The sequence below is a fragment of the Ambystoma mexicanum genome, chromosome 10, assembly GCF_040938575.1.
Source record: "Ambystoma mexicanum isolate Mex_15411 chromosome 10, UKY_AmexF1_1, whole genome shotgun sequence".
NCBI lineage: Eukaryota > Metazoa > Chordata > Amphibia > Caudata > Ambystomatidae > Ambystoma > Ambystoma mexicanum.
Window position 1 is genome coordinate 1,443,370,168 of NC_090932.1, and position 16,760 is coordinate 1,443,386,927.

Genomic DNA, 16,760 nt, shown 5'->3' on the forward strand with positions numbered 1-16,760 from the left:
TCCGGACGGCGTCGGTGACCCCAAACGGTCGACTCGACCAGTATTTTTCACTCAGCGTCCTGGAGGGTTCCTGATCCTTTCTCCTTCGATCGCCCGGGCTGGAGGTTGCGCGAGTGTCGGAACGGTAACGCTCCCGGCCGGCTTCCGAAGACGGCACGGACCGAGGTTTAGCCTTTTCAAACACCTCCATCATTTTTATTCTAAATGCTTCCCATTCATCGGATTAAGAATGTTTTGTGGGGCATTTAATTCTTTTGGGGGATTTGTCCGAGGACAAGGTGGAAGGGGACCGGTGGCGTCTTTCCTTGGACTTTTTTGTCGAAGATGCTTTTGCCTATCAAGTCGAGGAGATTTCTCCTCACGGGACCTCGACTCAACGCTAGAGGCTTTTCGGTCTGGTTTTCGACCTACCTGCAGTTTTCCCTTCCTCTCTCGCAAGGCCTTCCCCGTCATTGCCTGACACTTCGTGCAGGCCTCCATGTCGTGGCCTTCACTGAGGCACCACAGACATTCTTGGTGCGGGTCCGTGATGGACATTTTCGAACCGCAGGATTTACACTTTTTGAACCCCGAACGTGGTTAGTTGGGATCGAAGACAAGGACATTATCAAATATCTTCTTCAGTAACTGCATCACAGAACTACTCGAAGCGCTGAGTCTCTGAAGCAACACGTACTGCGGAAAAACGGAACAGAGGTCAACGGGTGCTGCGCATGCTACTTGTATACCCAATGACGTCACCCTCGACGGAGGCCTCCGAGGGACCTCGACTCGACATCGATGCACGGCGCCCTCTGCCGAGAAAAAATCTCCAAAGCAGCTAAAGCTGGATGGAATACATCTAAGACGAGGAATACGTTGGAGGACACAATCCATTCGAAGAATCCTTTTCTTGAGAGCCTCTTCAGTCGCTGCAAGATCTGTTCCAGACGCCCTTCTTTCATTTACCTGACCAAGAATCCGGTGACCAGGTCTTCTGCTGCATCATGGAGGAATTGTGCTGCATCCTCTTCTTCACTTCTAAAGGTACTGTAAGACTCTTGGAAGAACTTAGCTAGAGTTGCTTTGCTGCTCCTGTGTTGCTAGAGTGCCGACTCGTGTGTTTGGGAGTTCACCCACACGCATTTGCCCAGGTCTAACGCCTGTGTGTCTTCAGTAAGCCTTCTACAATGTCCCTGACACTTTTTCCAACAAAAAGTGTTAGTTAAATGCTGCTCAAGACTTCCACTGGAAATTCCTACAGTTTGTGCATTAACTGTTTTGCCCCCCAATCTGACTCCGAGACACTCATAACCAGATACGGATGGGCTTCTTAGTTGTTAGGCCTCTGAAAATAATTACAGGTATTGCCCTGCTTTATGTCCGTTTTGTTTCATCCATTCTAACCTGAAACAGTTATTCTGAAAAATTACTGCAAACGTTTTACTTACCTTTGAATTGCATACTGCCATCCTACAAGTAGTAGGAAAGTAATGGACTTGCTTTAACGCTCACCTGGTATCCACGGGGACGTCACTCAGCCTGTTCTGACCTCTTACGACCTCGAACCCTTCCCTGGAGGCTATTCGACTGGAGACTGGGCCTTGTTTTCTTGGATAGTGTGCTCTCCGCCCTGCTTTCAGCGCAGGGGCGCGTTGATTGATGTGGGCTCGTTGCTGCCTAGTTACTTCACTGGCAAGAGTCCGACAGGTAACTATAATGAGTCTTTTGAACAGTTCCCCAACTTTGTTCCTTTCCTTCCTTAGATGATGGCCGGCGTCCGGGGATGGCAGCGTGCTGCTGAGAGGAGTAGCGCTGAAGATGAGTGAGAGCGCGATGCACCCCTTTCGTATTTGTATTGAACTGAGCTCTTTTCCTGTGTCTTTTAGGTGCTGTGACGTTTTCAGCATGGATGCCAGTTATGAAGAACAAATGCGGTGAGTAAGCGCGGTATGTGGCACCTCTAGATGTTTCCATGCTAACCTGGAGTGTCTTTTCCCTCTTGCAGATGGATGAGAAGTTCCGGAGACAGAGTTCCCCCAGAGCGGCTGGGATTCAGGTAAGCGTTTGAAGCTCGTACAGTATTTTAAAATAAGCGAAGATTTGCAGAATGCTTACTAATGGCTTTTTTCTGTTCTTTTCCCTTTTCCTTAGGAAGCAGCGTGCCGGGATGGGAATGACACAGCCGAAGATGCCTGCAGAACAGAAGCAATGAATGATGGGCAGAAGTGCTGCAAGGTAAGGCTGTTCCTAACAGTGTTCTTGTTCTTGCAGGAGCTGAGCGCAGAAGAAAGATGCAGTCCTACTGGAGACCAATCCGAACACGGCGAGTGTTCACCCAAAAGACTAGACTGCAAATGCAGTTCTGGGAACCAAAATATGTGGGGGCATCCATCTTGTCCCCATCAATGCACTACAAGTCCAATCCCCAATGTTATCCTATGGGCGTGAGTGAGTCTGGTGCCACAAGCGCCAAGTCTGACTCCAAGTGGGTCTTTGGAGGGATGGAGAGGTCCTTGAGGGCCATGTAGGTGATCATGGCCTGGCTCCAGCCTGACATCTTGGAGGGCTGGGGACATGAGGGGCAGAAAACATGACACTTGCTGTGAATATTGCATTTTGGAGAATTACTTTACTGTAGTGAATATATAAAATAAACCATTATTTTGATAACCTTAGTGTGTCAGTGTTTCTTTGGACCTATGTGTATACTCTAAGTTCTGTGTACCTCAGATGGCCCTTCCTCCCTTCTAAGATAAGCCTGGCTGGTCAGCCATTGTTAACATACGTGTGTCGTTCTAGCCTATACTAAGAGTTAGAGCCCTGTGTCCCAAGTGAGTCTACTAAAGTCTTACCTGTGGTGGACATTTGCAAAACTCCCCAGCACGCCGCCGCATAGTGATGCCCACAGGAGGTACACAAGGCAAACCTCTTATGCTCTGGCATAGGAAAAAGCTGATTGTGTAAACTGAGTAGGAAGACAAATTGAAAAGGACAAGTAGAGAAAAAGAAATCCCAACGATGCAAGTGCATCCGATCCCGACCATGCAGACAAAAGAACTGGGAGGGGGATGCACTGAGCAGAACCAAGGAAGGTGGTGTAAAGCCACACGCAAAAATAAAATACGGACAATACATTATCTGATGCTTCAAAAAGTGCTCCGGTCCCGTCCCCAAGGACGGAATGTCCCACAAGTATGGAGGAACGGGGACGGGACGTAGGCGCATGAGGAGACCTATTGTATTATCAAAGCAGAGTTGGCCCTGCTCTTCCCACTTTGATCAAGTTGGACAAAGGGTTGCACATCACGTGGTGGTAAAGAATGTCTATTCAGTAACAAAATATATTATGGCAACAATGTCCATCAACTCTTAAGTTCATAGTGGCAATGTAGTAAGTTACGTGTTTTGGGGAATGTGTTCTAGATGATGTGTGACCAATAGGGTAACTGACTAATGGGATAAATAGACTTGCATATAGGTGTTAACCAATAGTTCACGATTATGTTGTACTCCTTATTATGCATAATTTGTTAATTTGTGGCTTTCCGCTATAAAAAGATGTAACTTTTTTGGGTGGGTCGAGCTCTGTGTTAGTTTGGTTCCATGGAACCATATGATACTAGTTGCATGTAATAAACCTTTGTTTTCCTTGCAAACGGTGCCTTGATTATTTGGTCTACTTGGAATGATTTGCCATTTGGGTCATTAACCCTACAAATTAGGATAACTGCATTGCCGAACTTTATGTATCCTGTTAAAGTGTTATCTCAGAAGTAAAGCTGGACACAAAAGGTGACAGTTTTGGTTATAAACCTTTAATAACCAGTAAATGGTTTGGCAAAACGGCATCTCTATCCCTAAAGCTAAGAGGGGTGTCCTTGCCTCAAATAAATCTAATAAAAATTTCAGATGTCAAACAGTCACAGTCATGTCCAAAAACCCTACTTCTGACCCCAACACTAATAACTCAAATCTAATGTGCAAGGATGCTATATTACGAACTAAAGTGATAAAGTTCCCGATGTCTGGGGTTGTCAAACAAACAAATGTTCCTTTTTCACAATATAATATTCCAATGATGAAGTATTACCTCCTTTCCCGTGGATTTCTTCTTGTCCTACTTGGCAAGCTAGGAGCTAGTCTCCACCTTTTGTTGTCCATCTAAAGTAAAAGGAAACTACATAAGATTTCAGCTTTCCCGTGAACAACCCTTCTTGGTTCATGGAAGGTTTATGTCTGGTTCATTCCTTTTCTTGGGTCCCAGACCCCGTACTTTCTTCAATGCTTTTCACTTTACTTTCAGGCCTTCATATGGGTGGGAGTCCACGACTTGCAATGATGAATTAAACGAGCTTTGTGTACTCTGCTGCCAAGCATATGGTTCTTTGTAGTTTATAACTTGCTTTCAAGGTCCCAGATGCTTTTATTCTCCAACTCTCGTATGGGTGGGGTTGCCAAACTTACAATAATGTTTCTAGCCTGCTTGATTTAATCTCCTGCCAAGCATATTCTTGTTTCTCTGTGGCTCCCAGGGAACCAGTCTTGCTTATCACGTACTCTGTAGTTACCCGATTCCTCAGGGACTTCTAGCACCTCTCGGTCTGCCCACGTATCCATTTACGTGGTTCACCTCCAAGTGACGGTGCTCAGCTGTCAGGCTCTGGTAGCATTCAAGAGTTCTCTCGGGCTGGCAGCGGCTCTGCCGGTCACTCCTTTTTCGTGTTGTGCTTTCCATCTCCAGCCACATGCAGGTAGCTCCACCAATCACAGCTTCCTTCCCGAGCTGCGATTCTTGCTTCCAGCAGCTCCCCAGTCTATGCGAAGCCCAGAGAGTTTCCTGTGCAGCAGTCTCCTCCATCCTAGACTACCTTTGCGCTCCCATTTGCCTCGGTGCACAGCGTCTTATCCTCCGCTTCCCTGCTCGCTGGGTCGGCGTCTCCTGGGTTTCCTCCTCATTGGGTGGCTCTTCTCATCTTGCTTTCCCTCTGCGGTTTTGTATTCCCTTTGTCCAATGCCGAGAAAGACTAGACCATTCACTCCGGTTCACTGGAGTTATCTTCATACTCCTGGTCATCTTCACAGTACTTGCACTAGAACTATATGGAAAGCAAATTATGTTCTCTGGTGCTTTAGTTAGATCTACTGTACTAGGCTGGCTCTCTTTACAATAAATGATTTTAGCACTAGATGGGCAGAAAGGAGGAGAGTTAGGCTGGGGAGAAGAGGGGGGGTCTAACAAAGCAGAGTATACCAAGTTCTCAGGGGATGGTTGTCCATAATCCCACAAGAGGCTTCTCCCATGTGATCCTCCCCCGGTGCACCACCCGCAGGGAGACTAATGTACTGTGGCTGCACCGCCCTGGCCCCATGGGAAAGCCCCCCCCCCCGCAGTAGTGAAGGGACAACATCCACAGATGTGTCACAGTTAATTTGCAACAATTTCATCTAAGAAAAGGGGTGGTTTGAGGAAGCTTGGGGTTTTGATGGGGCCGAAAGGGTGGGATATGGAAAGATGAGAGCGTGCCATATTAAAAACATAAGCTGGTGCTATCTAAATTATTGCCACACACAGTCTGCCAATGTTTTCAAGTGAAGCAAGTGGATGGAGGGGAATGTGGATCTTAAGAAGATGATTCAATGTCTGCACCACCCTTCCCCAACCTGTTTTTGGACAGGTTTGAGAATTTCAGAAACAAAAGAAAGCATAATGAACAAAGGAGAAAAAAAAAACTTTTGGACAAACTATATTTGCATTTTAAGCTGCATTATTTACATAGATGTAAATAATGCAACTTAAAAACGCAAACTTGAGTCTTGAAAAATACTTAATTTTGTGTTCTCCTCTAATAAGTCACACTATGGACATTCTCCTGATGGTGGCTGAGAATCAGTCAAAAAAGCCTAACTGCTACTGTATCATGCAGTGAATTTGCTTAGATCATGCATGTACGTCGGAGACTGATGAGGGCTGCTGCAATAAAAAGAAAACATAGCAGCTTACATTACTGCAGATCCCCATGGACTCTTTGCTATTAGCAAATGATAAAAAGCAGGCAAAGTAGTGTTAGGACGGTGAGCATCTTCCTGCACCCCCAAGCAGTTCAGGATAAGGCCGATGTGAGCTGTAATGTAAGAAACTATTGAGAGGGGGTGCTCTTAGAGTCCCCACACAATCACATTATTGCATGCTTTGTAGATGTAGTGTACATGACGGAACAAACGTCATCTTAGCCATCAGCAGCCATATTGAAACGTAAGGCCTAAATGCGGCGCACCAGCCAGTACCACAGGTCTAGGCCGCGAACATGAGGAAAAAAATAAGGTTGTATCCCGGGCACTGATGAGACAGGCCAGAGCCGCAGAGATCCATAAACCCTTTGTTGTCTTAAAAGTTGCCAGCCTTCGTGCTCTGGGAAGAATGTGCCCTGCAAGGCCATGGAAAGAGTGCTGAGATAAGTCATACAATACACACCCATGCCGGCCTGTCTGGGAATCGGGTGAATTCTAGGAGTTAGTTAGTATGACCTCGGCTTTTCCCTTGGGCCCCTGTCTGCTTGTACCAGGTGCACTGCTACATACATAGAGATGTATTTTTTTATTTTGTACATAATTACCAATTAATCATCACCTCATGACAGATGACTGCAGCATCACCCACGTGGAAGAAGATGGACAGAAGGGGCTGGGACCAATGGCCTGGCATCCCCTGAGGAGCAGGAAGCCCATGTATAGGGTCTCACCAACCAGCCGTGTGGGTTTTTACTTTATGGGCCCCGATGATGCTGTGTACCTGCTTAATGTGCTGCTCATGCAGATTTTGGCAGCACGTTTGGCGGCAGCAGAGCTCTTTGCTGGTGAACGCCAATTTTTTATGAATAAAATACTTGTTATCATTGAAAGAAGTGTATTGGGTATTTTTCCCTAGCGGGTTGTATTTGGTCTGATGTGAGCGTTCAGGGGCATTAGCAGGGGTCTGTCGGGGTCCCTCAGCCTGCATGAAAATGCAGATGCAAGCTAAAAGTCAGTTTGGTTCCATGCATAGAAAGGGGAATGTATGAAGCAGATTAATGAATCTTCTATTACGTGCTAAATACCAGCGACTAGTCTAAATGCCGAACCGGGATATAAACCTGTGTTGCTCTGCGTAATCTTGCTTCCAAGACAAGCATGTTGCCACTGAGCTATCCTCCGGGCCCAGATTTAACAGCATAGATACCGCTGCATGTGGAAAATCCATACTACAACAGTAAGCATGTGGAAAACCACAACACAACAAAGGTTTGTTTGCTTAGGTTTTCCTGCATCCATGCCATTCACGTCAATCAAAATGAGTCGAAGGACTCTGGTTTGGGGTTGAAGGATTACTCTGCCACTTCACAGGCAAGATTAAAAAAACAACTTTGTTTTGAAGGCCAATAAAAGCAGAAGCCCCATTTGTAGGTTTCAAAGTTGAAAAGCAACTTGTCTGCGCAAACCCATACTCTCGACTTGCATACTTAATCGTGCATGGAATACTTGGCATCAACATATCACTAAAACATTCAGGAAACAAAAAGGAAAATGGAAAAGATGCTTTGGGCTGTACGAGAACAAATTCTCTGCCTACCTGGTGGTGGAAAAGGTTGTCATTTTCTAGTGGAATGCCACAGAATTCACAAGGAATTATGATATTTCCTTCTGTCTGAGAAGACGACTGATCAGATAGCATTGCAAAACGATTATTTAGAGGATCCGATGTCTGGTCAAGGAATGTTCTCAACTGGCCATCATAGTCAAACTCGTGGAATGGAGGAGGGCTTCTCTTAGTGAATGAATTCACAATAGTGCCAGGGTTACAGCCAGTCTGGAGGCATGATCAAAGAAAAGAAAAAATAAATACCAAAAAACCCAGATACGTTAATTTTGTGTGCCACTATTCAAAAAGCAAAGTAGAACTTAAATACCATTTGACAAATATTTCAAAGTAACTACACCCCCTCTGCCAAAAGACCAAATGAAATACATCATTTTTTAGTTCAGGCCAATCTCAATAGATCTCGCTAAACAACTCTGGGACAAACCTCCGAGCACCTTCTCAATTATTACAAATTTGCCAAAGATTCGAAGGTATACAAAAGGGTAAATTGGTTTCAAGTCTCTTGATTGACTCCTAACTGATAGTTGGGTCCATCGGGTCAGCAAACTGGTTGCCAGGCAAGAAACTGGTTCACAGGGTGGTCGACCCGTCTGCCTGATTGTCTAGATTATGACTGGAGGGAGGGGGTTGGCGGGATAAGTTGGAGGCGAGGTGGAGTCAGGTAGCAGTGTTGAGATCAATCGAGGCTGGTAGCACGTGAGGCAGGCAAACATGGGGGTGCAGTGGGGCGAGCTGGGAGTTGGAATAACGGGGTCAGAGTAAAGTACATTTCGGGATGTGGGGATAGGGACAGGAAAGGGGGGTGAGTGTCAAGCAAGACCAAAGACGAAGCGGGTTAGACGACACTTTTTTCTTTTTTAGAACAGCAATATTTAAATGGAATGCAGGTCGATCAGTTTGTTTGGATGACTACCTGGTGGCACTCAAGTACAAATGTACAATTTAAATTGGTACAAGCATCATCTCTCAAAAGAACGACTGCGTGAAGTGTATCACTTTACAGGTAGATCCTTTCAGGACTAAAGGACATAGAACGATTAAATTCCATAGCAACTAATGAGGCTGGACTGGCTGCACAGAGATAGTTTGGGTCCAATTGATTGAACACTTGACATAAATGTATACATGTGATAGGACAGCTATTTTGTTGCCTCCGGCCTTCAAATTCCAAAACACTGACCTGCTACTGAAGAATCCCCTGGGTCACCAATCACAGTGGCAACATAGGGCAAAGAACACACAAAAGCAAAATACTGTACCTGGTGTACTATGAGTTGCTCTTCCGGGATGAGTTCTTCACAGAATTCACAGGGCAGCATGATATCATTCGCTGCAAAGGAATGATACATATGCATGGTTTCAGTTTCATTTTTAGAACTTCTATCTTGGCTCACTGTCTAAAATTGAGTGTTGATGGCCACAAAAAGTGTCAATTTATACACATCAGGCAAAGTGCATGGGAGTCCAGAATGGCAGAGGCAAAAATGAAGAAAGGTATGCAAATGTAAGTGAGACTCGAGAGAAGGAAACAAACAAAACGAGTTCAGATCAATTGCAGAAGAAGAAAGGAATGAGCATAGCAGAAAGGCAAAAGAGGGTTGGATAAAAACAAAGAAAAACATACAAATAAAAAACTTCGCTTTAACTATCTTGTTTCTGATGGATAACATCTTCAACCCAGAGACTCCATCTAAAGAAATGGTGTCAGAGACTAATTACATCTAGAAAGCATTACAAAAACACAAGTTGGCATCCAAGTGACTCCAGCCTCACTCAGTCATGGTGACATTAGCACCAAGTGATATATACGAAGTAAGGAACGATTTACTTACCTGTAACTCTTGTTCTCCAACATGGACTCCGTTGTCTATCTGCCAGAAACGGGATTCTGCCATATTAAGGGTCACTGTGATTGCATGGTCAGATGCCAAATACCCCCGTCACCCTCCCCTTCCCTTCCCCCCCTCACCCCCTCCCTCACCCCCCGAAAGATGGCCATGGCCTCTACCTTTTTGTCCTCTGGCAGAAAAATCTGGGATGGGTCCCAACTTGTACCAGAGTTCTTGGTCATAGAACGCAAGGATGGCTAGGGCGTTGGTGGTTTTGACTGTAGAAGCCACTGTGGTATTTATGCGCATTCCAGCCACATCCAGCTTCTTTCCCTCCATGTCAGGCAGGACTGAGCAAGAAGATGATGGATTAGACTACCTCTTCCTTGCAGCAACCAAGACGAGTCTGGTGTCAGATGGCCTCAGGCATTCAGCAGCTGTATCCGGGACCCTATATTTCTTCTCCAGCCTCTTTTTGGTAGGCACTGAAAAAGGGTATTTGCATCACCATCAGCCCGTCCTCCCAAACGTCATCCTGAAGCGGGACCGACAACAGTCTTTCTGGAGGATTCACAGAGCTGGAAAAGGAATCCTCCTTTTCCTCTGGGACCCGGTTAAAATGCTTGGCCACCCGGTAAATCATCGCCTAGAAAGATCCCACTTCATCGGGGGGGGGGAGGGGGAGTGTCCCTAGATAGCTCTACATCTGCTGGCTCACTGTATGCACGGACGTAATCCTCAAACTCATCTGTTCCCTTGGTACCATCTGCTACGGGGATGGTGTCCGTATTAGTGTCCATTCCTGTCAGGACAAACTCCTCTACAATAGAGGGTTGTGGAACAGGAGGTGGCTGCGGGATCGCAGGCACTGGACGAGGTGGCGTCAGATAGGGCAGAGACTGTCTTGGTGGTCTGGCTACAGGCGCTGGGCCCGGAACCACAGGAGGACTGCATAGAGTCAGAGGCCGTACCTTCATCCAGCCTTGACACAAGCCTCCGACCAGGAGCCTTGCTCGTCTTAGCGGCTAAAGACTGGTAGATTGGGCATCCCTCCTCATTGTGGTGTGGGTAGTAAATACACTTTTGGTGGTGGTCTTCAACCTCATCTGAAACAGGCTTTGAAGAGGCTCATCTTCTCGGCCTCCGACATGGTGCGTGGACTAGGCCCAAAACTCGCAGCATCACACAACGTAGTGATCCAATGCAAGGTGGGATAAAGACCAGCAACGGATTCCCACTGCTGAAAAGTCACAACAGTGACAGATTGAAGAAAAATCATAGAAAACAAATGAAATGGGTATGATACTCGAAGTCAAGGAGCGAAACTCGAAGACTCCCAACACGAAAATGGGTGGTTAAATTCTGAAGATGGCCATCAGGGGTGCAGCTAAGGAGGATGAGTGTCATTGGTTGGGTCAGTATGACCCAAAGTGACAGCAATAGCTATACAAGCAATAATGCAGTTTTTAGCTCAGAACATCACTGGGATGTTGGAAATCATTGGTCCTACCAAGTGACTTTCTTCCACAAGCACAGATTATAATGAAAGCATCAAACAAAATCAGTCACTCTCTGCCATCGAATCCAGATGCAATGACAAACGTATACACCTTGGCAGTCCCAGGTGGGAGGTTTATGGAAGTCACGTAAAGTACCAACACTATACAAAGCAGAATGAGTCACTTGGCCCCTGATCGAATAAGCTTGGTTACCACCATGAGACTCCTTATGTGCCTAGTCATAAAATGTCTCGATTAACATGACAATCCTTCTGGAAATGGTTTGGTAAGGGATTTTCGCTTATGATAACCAGTCAATCCAATAAGCAGCTGGACGTCAATCTAGTAGTCCTTGCAGCAGGGATTTAACCTTGTTTTCATTTTGTAAGGATGCATAGAAAAAAAAGAACAGAGAATGGATTTTCTGTTAAAGATGAAACTCGGAGAACACATTAGAAATCAAGACAGGTTGTACTCTCAAAGTCACCTTTTTTTGGAGAAAAGAAGGAAATGCCATCCCACATAAATTGATTGCAGCTCATTCACTCATGGTCTAGACAAGTTAAAACCGAGGCATACAGTCTTTATAGTGAAGAGCCACAACAGGAAAAAATGCATAGTATTAGACTGAACCACAATAAGAAAGCACAGTACCAGGTCAGTTTCGGAGACGGAACAAGAGACCTCTGCAAGGTATCACACGAAAAGAGAACCTAGCATAGAAATACGGAAGATCAAGACTGGGGTTTTCTATATTATGTTCCCAGTCTCTACAGATGGTGAATTTGAACTAAATAAGATTCAGATCCTCCCCCTTGTTATATGGATATGGAGGATTACTGAGGAGATAGCCAACCCAGGTAAGACTCCGGGAAATATGGTATGGTTAACCTTTAAGCAAGGCCCATTTTAGAACTAATGTATGAATTGAGTTTCTATTTATTTCTAGGATGCAAAGATGAAGCAGCCTGCCATTTCTATAAAAAGGAAGTCAGCTTTAGCGATCAATCAAGGTTGCCCAGAGGTACTGGTACATATGCCAAAGTTACCCAGATGTACCGAAGTTACAAAATATCTTAATCCCTAGGGGATCAGGGATTATATATATCCAATCATAAGGTATTTATTAAATACTGAAAAAGTGTGTTTATTTAACGGGGTGCCAGAGAGATTAGAGGAGAAACTGAACACATTTTCAGTTTTTAACGTAGACACAAGGTAACATTGCCCCTGATGAATGTCTGACATGTATGTGTATAAACGGGACAGAAACTTGTACAAGTAGGGCTCCTATTAGGATAAAAGGAAGAACACAACTAATAAACTCAAGGTAAAAGAATCCAGTGTTAAGTTCTACACGGATAGAATGTTATACTGGAACAATAGGATTTACATGTTTTGATTTACTTGTGTCTTTTTATATCATGTTTTATGTTATGTGATCATTTTATGAATGCGTTTTATGATTAATAAAATTGGTATTATTGTAAGTATATGAGAATAATTTGGAAGATAACTTAACCTTCTCGCTCCTACTTAATAGCGACACTACTTTCACATCTTCCTGTTGTAGATTATTTAACACTATTTCCCCACACAGTGCAATTTGGCAACCTATAGAAACAAAAAGTGTTGTTTGTAAGGGATTAAGTGGTCTCTACAGTGGAGGGAAACAGGTTAGTGTCCCACTCCCACCTCCCCCCGAAACCACAGGAAGCATTTTCCGACAAAGCATAAACTGTATTTAAGACAGCACACAGACATCACAGCTTCTCAGCAGCCAGCGAGACGTTCAGATGAGTATCTGGCCACTCACTTGTGACTGAAGGTCCTCCCCAAAGGAATCCCCTTATAGAGTACTAACAGACAGTTAAGAATACCATGCTCTTCTGCCCCAAGCTTGAGCCATAAACCGATCAGTATTCCTGTAAACAGTGTTAGCAGGGATGAATCGGAGGAAACAATGCAAAGGCATGAACTGGAACAACCACAGAATCCCCACAAAGGTGTTCGACACATACTTCCTGTTCCAATTGAGGATGAACAGATCGATCTGAGGGGTGACACGCAAGTTGCAAAGATGTCCATCACCTCCTGTTACAGATCCCACTCGTGGAACATCACAACCTGATTTAAGGGCATTCACCAAGAAGATTTTCTTTACTGCCAATTGTGAGGCGTCAACACGTTTGACAGGCGCACAGTGGAGATCTCATAAGTAGCCATTTTTGAAATAATACAGGGCGAGACAAATGCCTAACTTTCCCTAACCTAAACATTCAAAACTAAAGGAATATTAGTGTCCGAAAGATATCTGTCCCTCACACTAATACATACAGCAAACATCATTCATTAATCATTTGGCTGCTTCAACACAAATTCAAACAAAGAAGACAGAAATCCTTGCGACAAGGGTTGGAACCCCTTCCCCTGGATCAGTTTAGGATTTTTTAAATCAAAGTTCAATCGTCAAAAAGTTCTGTTCTCCAGCCAAGTCGCACTGCAAGTAGAATATACAGTTCTTTTCATCCAGTATGTCCTTTGTTAAGCAACTTCAATTCAGCACTCCAACTAAGTCAATGCCAAGTCTGGGATACCCAAGGGAAGCCCTTATTTATATATTTTTATGACAAGTTCATAGATCTGGATGATAAACCCTTGTATAACGCCCCTCTCTTTGAATCCCCCCTGACCTCACTGAGCCAAGAAGTAGGTTTGTTTTGCAAATTAAAAGATTTATTGAAAAATTAAACAAGATATATCACACTTTTATAAATAAATTAATATTGATAGCACACTTATGAATATGACAGTGATCAACAATGGATAATATTACACTAGCACACTTTTTTAATTACTTAGGAGTTGGTATGGAGAGGATAAAGTAGCTGAGAATGCTTTTATGGTTTCAAGGAAATGCAATGATGGAAAAGAATGCAGCACAGAAATAACTGAGATGGTTTCCACAAGAGATAATATGATCACTTTCTTTTGAAAATTCACTCCCCCCTATGCAATATAAGGAGATGGAAGGAGAGCACACAATTTTCAGGAATACAATCAAATGCAATACCAATTCAGTTCCCCCCTAGCAAGCTTAGAGCAACAGGGATGATTTTAAAACACAGGCAAAAATATGTGATTTGCAAAGAAGTGAAAATATGCTAAAAATGATTTTAATTCCCTGTAGAAGATTCAGGGTAGGTGATAGCTCCTTAAGATTGGTTCAGGCCAACCCTATCAGTGATTCATGAGGGATTATCAGGTTGAAAACGGATTTCAGCAATGGAAGCAAAAGACAGCTATTTTTGACAGGTGTAGAAGTTTAAATCAAATTTGCAATTCGCGGCACTTTATCCGAGTGCGTAAAGAGTGATTACGGAAAAACTATAGAAAGTCTTCTATTCTATTTTGTGGAGGTAGATTTTCAGAAATGAAATAATGATTCAGAATGGCAAATGACACTTTCACAGCTTTAAAGTCCCAGAATGAACACAAGATTTCTAATGCAGTTCTAGGCAGGTTGAATTGGATGGGATAAGCTTATTTTAAACTAATAGATGACTATGCACAGTTCTGGCTGGGTACTCGCACTATAAATTTGAAATAGGCCGTCAAGATCTGGTCAGGTTGGCTGTGGTTCTCTCACCACGGGACGGTCTCTGGCACTGGTTCTGCTAACAGCGATCTGGTCTGGGTTCTGGATCTCCGGTTCCGGTCTTGGCACTGCACAGCGGTCTGGTCTCGGTTCTAGATACAGCTCTGCTTTCTGGGTGTTTCTGGCACAGGGTTCTAGGCCAGAATCAAACAGCTCGCCCGGCTGTTGAATAGTTTGGTTAGTTTGCTGGATTCTGAGGCCTCTGAAGGATTCAGCTAGTGGACTAGGCCTCTCTGCTTCAAGTTCTAGCTTGGTTCTGGATCTGGAGTCGTCCGTCAAAGTGCTTCGCAAGAAATCAGTTTGAAGTGGAAAGTGAATGTCCCTACCTGGGTTTCAGTGGTCCTTTTTATGTCTTTTGAAAATGGGTGTGTGCATGGGCATAACTAAGCCTGCCCCTCACAACTTATCATTGGCCACGTTCTCCTCTATCCCTTGATTGGGGGAAGGAAATGGAGTGTCATCGTGATAAGGTATGTTTATGGGTCAGAGGATCCTCCCCTTGTCACTTTGCACACAAATCTATTTTTGATCTATCTATATAAAATTTTTCTAATATTATATGTTCAGTTAACGTATTTTTTGTAGCACCAAACCATCCGATCCCTGTCTTTGTAAGATGTCGTGTCCACTTCTGACAGAATTCTGCCCTTTTCATCCAGAACACAACCTCTAAACTTTTCCAGAATTTGCACAAATGTGCGCAAGGAATATGGGCATCATATAATGAAGTGTCAGATTTTTAAGATACAGACATTTGGAGTAATACCCTATTTTCTGCTACTACCCCCTAGAACATACCACAGAGTCCTTACACCTCTTAAAATGTGCACAGAAAAATCACAGAAATAATTATATTATTTACATAATTTTGTCACTTACGTACTATGAATTATCCATCTTTTTAAAATTATGCTCTGGCCCAGATGGGTGTGGTTTAGGTTCCAAAGCACATGGGGGAATCTTTGTCTATCCCCGCCTCCAGGTCAGGTGGCTCCCAGAGGCAATGCTCCTCCCATTTCCTTCCAAGAGGAAGCCATTTACGACCCCTGATTTAGCATTTGCTTGAGCCAAGGAAAGTTCATTGTTCCGTTTTCCTGCAGCCCCCTCCCCTGATTCAATCAGAGAGGTGTGATCTCCTTTTGGTGGGGGCAGCAGAAGGCAGCCAGGCCTGTGAACAGTAGGTGTTAAGAATTCTCATTAACCAGCAAGGCTTTGAAGTTTCCAGCTAACTCAGGTTCCTTGTCAGCTCCTGAAATACAGTTCTCCTGTCAGTTTAGACCGCTAGCGCCGGTTAGTGTCAAACGATAGTACTGCACCCATTTTTGGGAGCTGTCTTGAATTAATACATTTAAAAAAAAGGGATTTTACTTGATAGCATTTACCAACAGTGTAGTGCTATATATTCTGCAGTAGAGTAATTTTGTGGCCATGATTTTAGCGATTTTTGACATTAATTAACACAGATTTTTAAAAGATGGTCTCCTGTATTAACTATCTTGCAATGTTTGAATAGGCATTTTAAGCTTGCATTCAGAGAAACAAAGGTGATTTCAAAGCGCTTTTTGAGCTAACGGGTACTGCTGTTTTTCCTTTGGCACCACGTTTCACTCATGGCGCTTCTGGCCCCTCACGCTCGCACTGGTGGGTGGCAGGTCAGGCAACCATTTTGGTGTGCGCAAAACTGCGCGGTTTTCCTGGATTCTGGCGCAAATGTGGGCTTTTCCGCCATCTTGGATTTTCTATGCCCACAGCATCAAATGTTGTAGAATAATAATTAAAACGTGGGTCAAGACACCTGACACCTTCACTTTGCAAAGTAACCATCTCAGATTCAAAAAGGTTCCTCACTCTTAAATTTTCACAACCTCGATTTGGTGAAACAAAAGGACTCTTCATACACCAAATTGAAATGCCAAAAGGAGAAAAACGTATTCCTCAAAAGGACCAATCGCCTTCCACCACATTGCATTTCTTCTTCATAAACAATAACTTAGTCAGGACGTATTATACAACAGTTCATTCTGCTTCACAAACAATACTTCAGTGAGGATGTGTTATACAATAGTTCATAAAAACACAGTAGTCGAATTGCCAACCCTTTACCACCACAACTTTCTTCCTGGTCTACTCACCTGCCAGGACCTTTAACTATTTGT

General features: G+C 44.0%; 1 protein-coding gene across 1 annotated transcript in view; it reads right to left on the reverse strand.

Moving 5' to 3' along the window:
- TRAFD1 (TRAF-type zinc finger domain containing 1) overlaps positions 1 to 16,760 on the reverse strand; it is a 621,343-nt gene that overhangs the window by 269,507 nt on the left and 335,076 nt on the right. Inside the window, exons 7-8 of the mRNA XM_069619500.1 lie at positions 8,878 to 8,948; positions 7,589 to 7,825 (exon numbers count right to left, since the gene is read on the reverse strand). Of these exons, the coding sequence (XP_069475601.1) occupies positions 7,589 to 7,825; positions 8,878 to 8,948 (308 nt within the window). The remainder of the gene's footprint in view (positions 1 to 7,588; positions 7,826 to 8,877; positions 8,949 to 16,760) is intronic.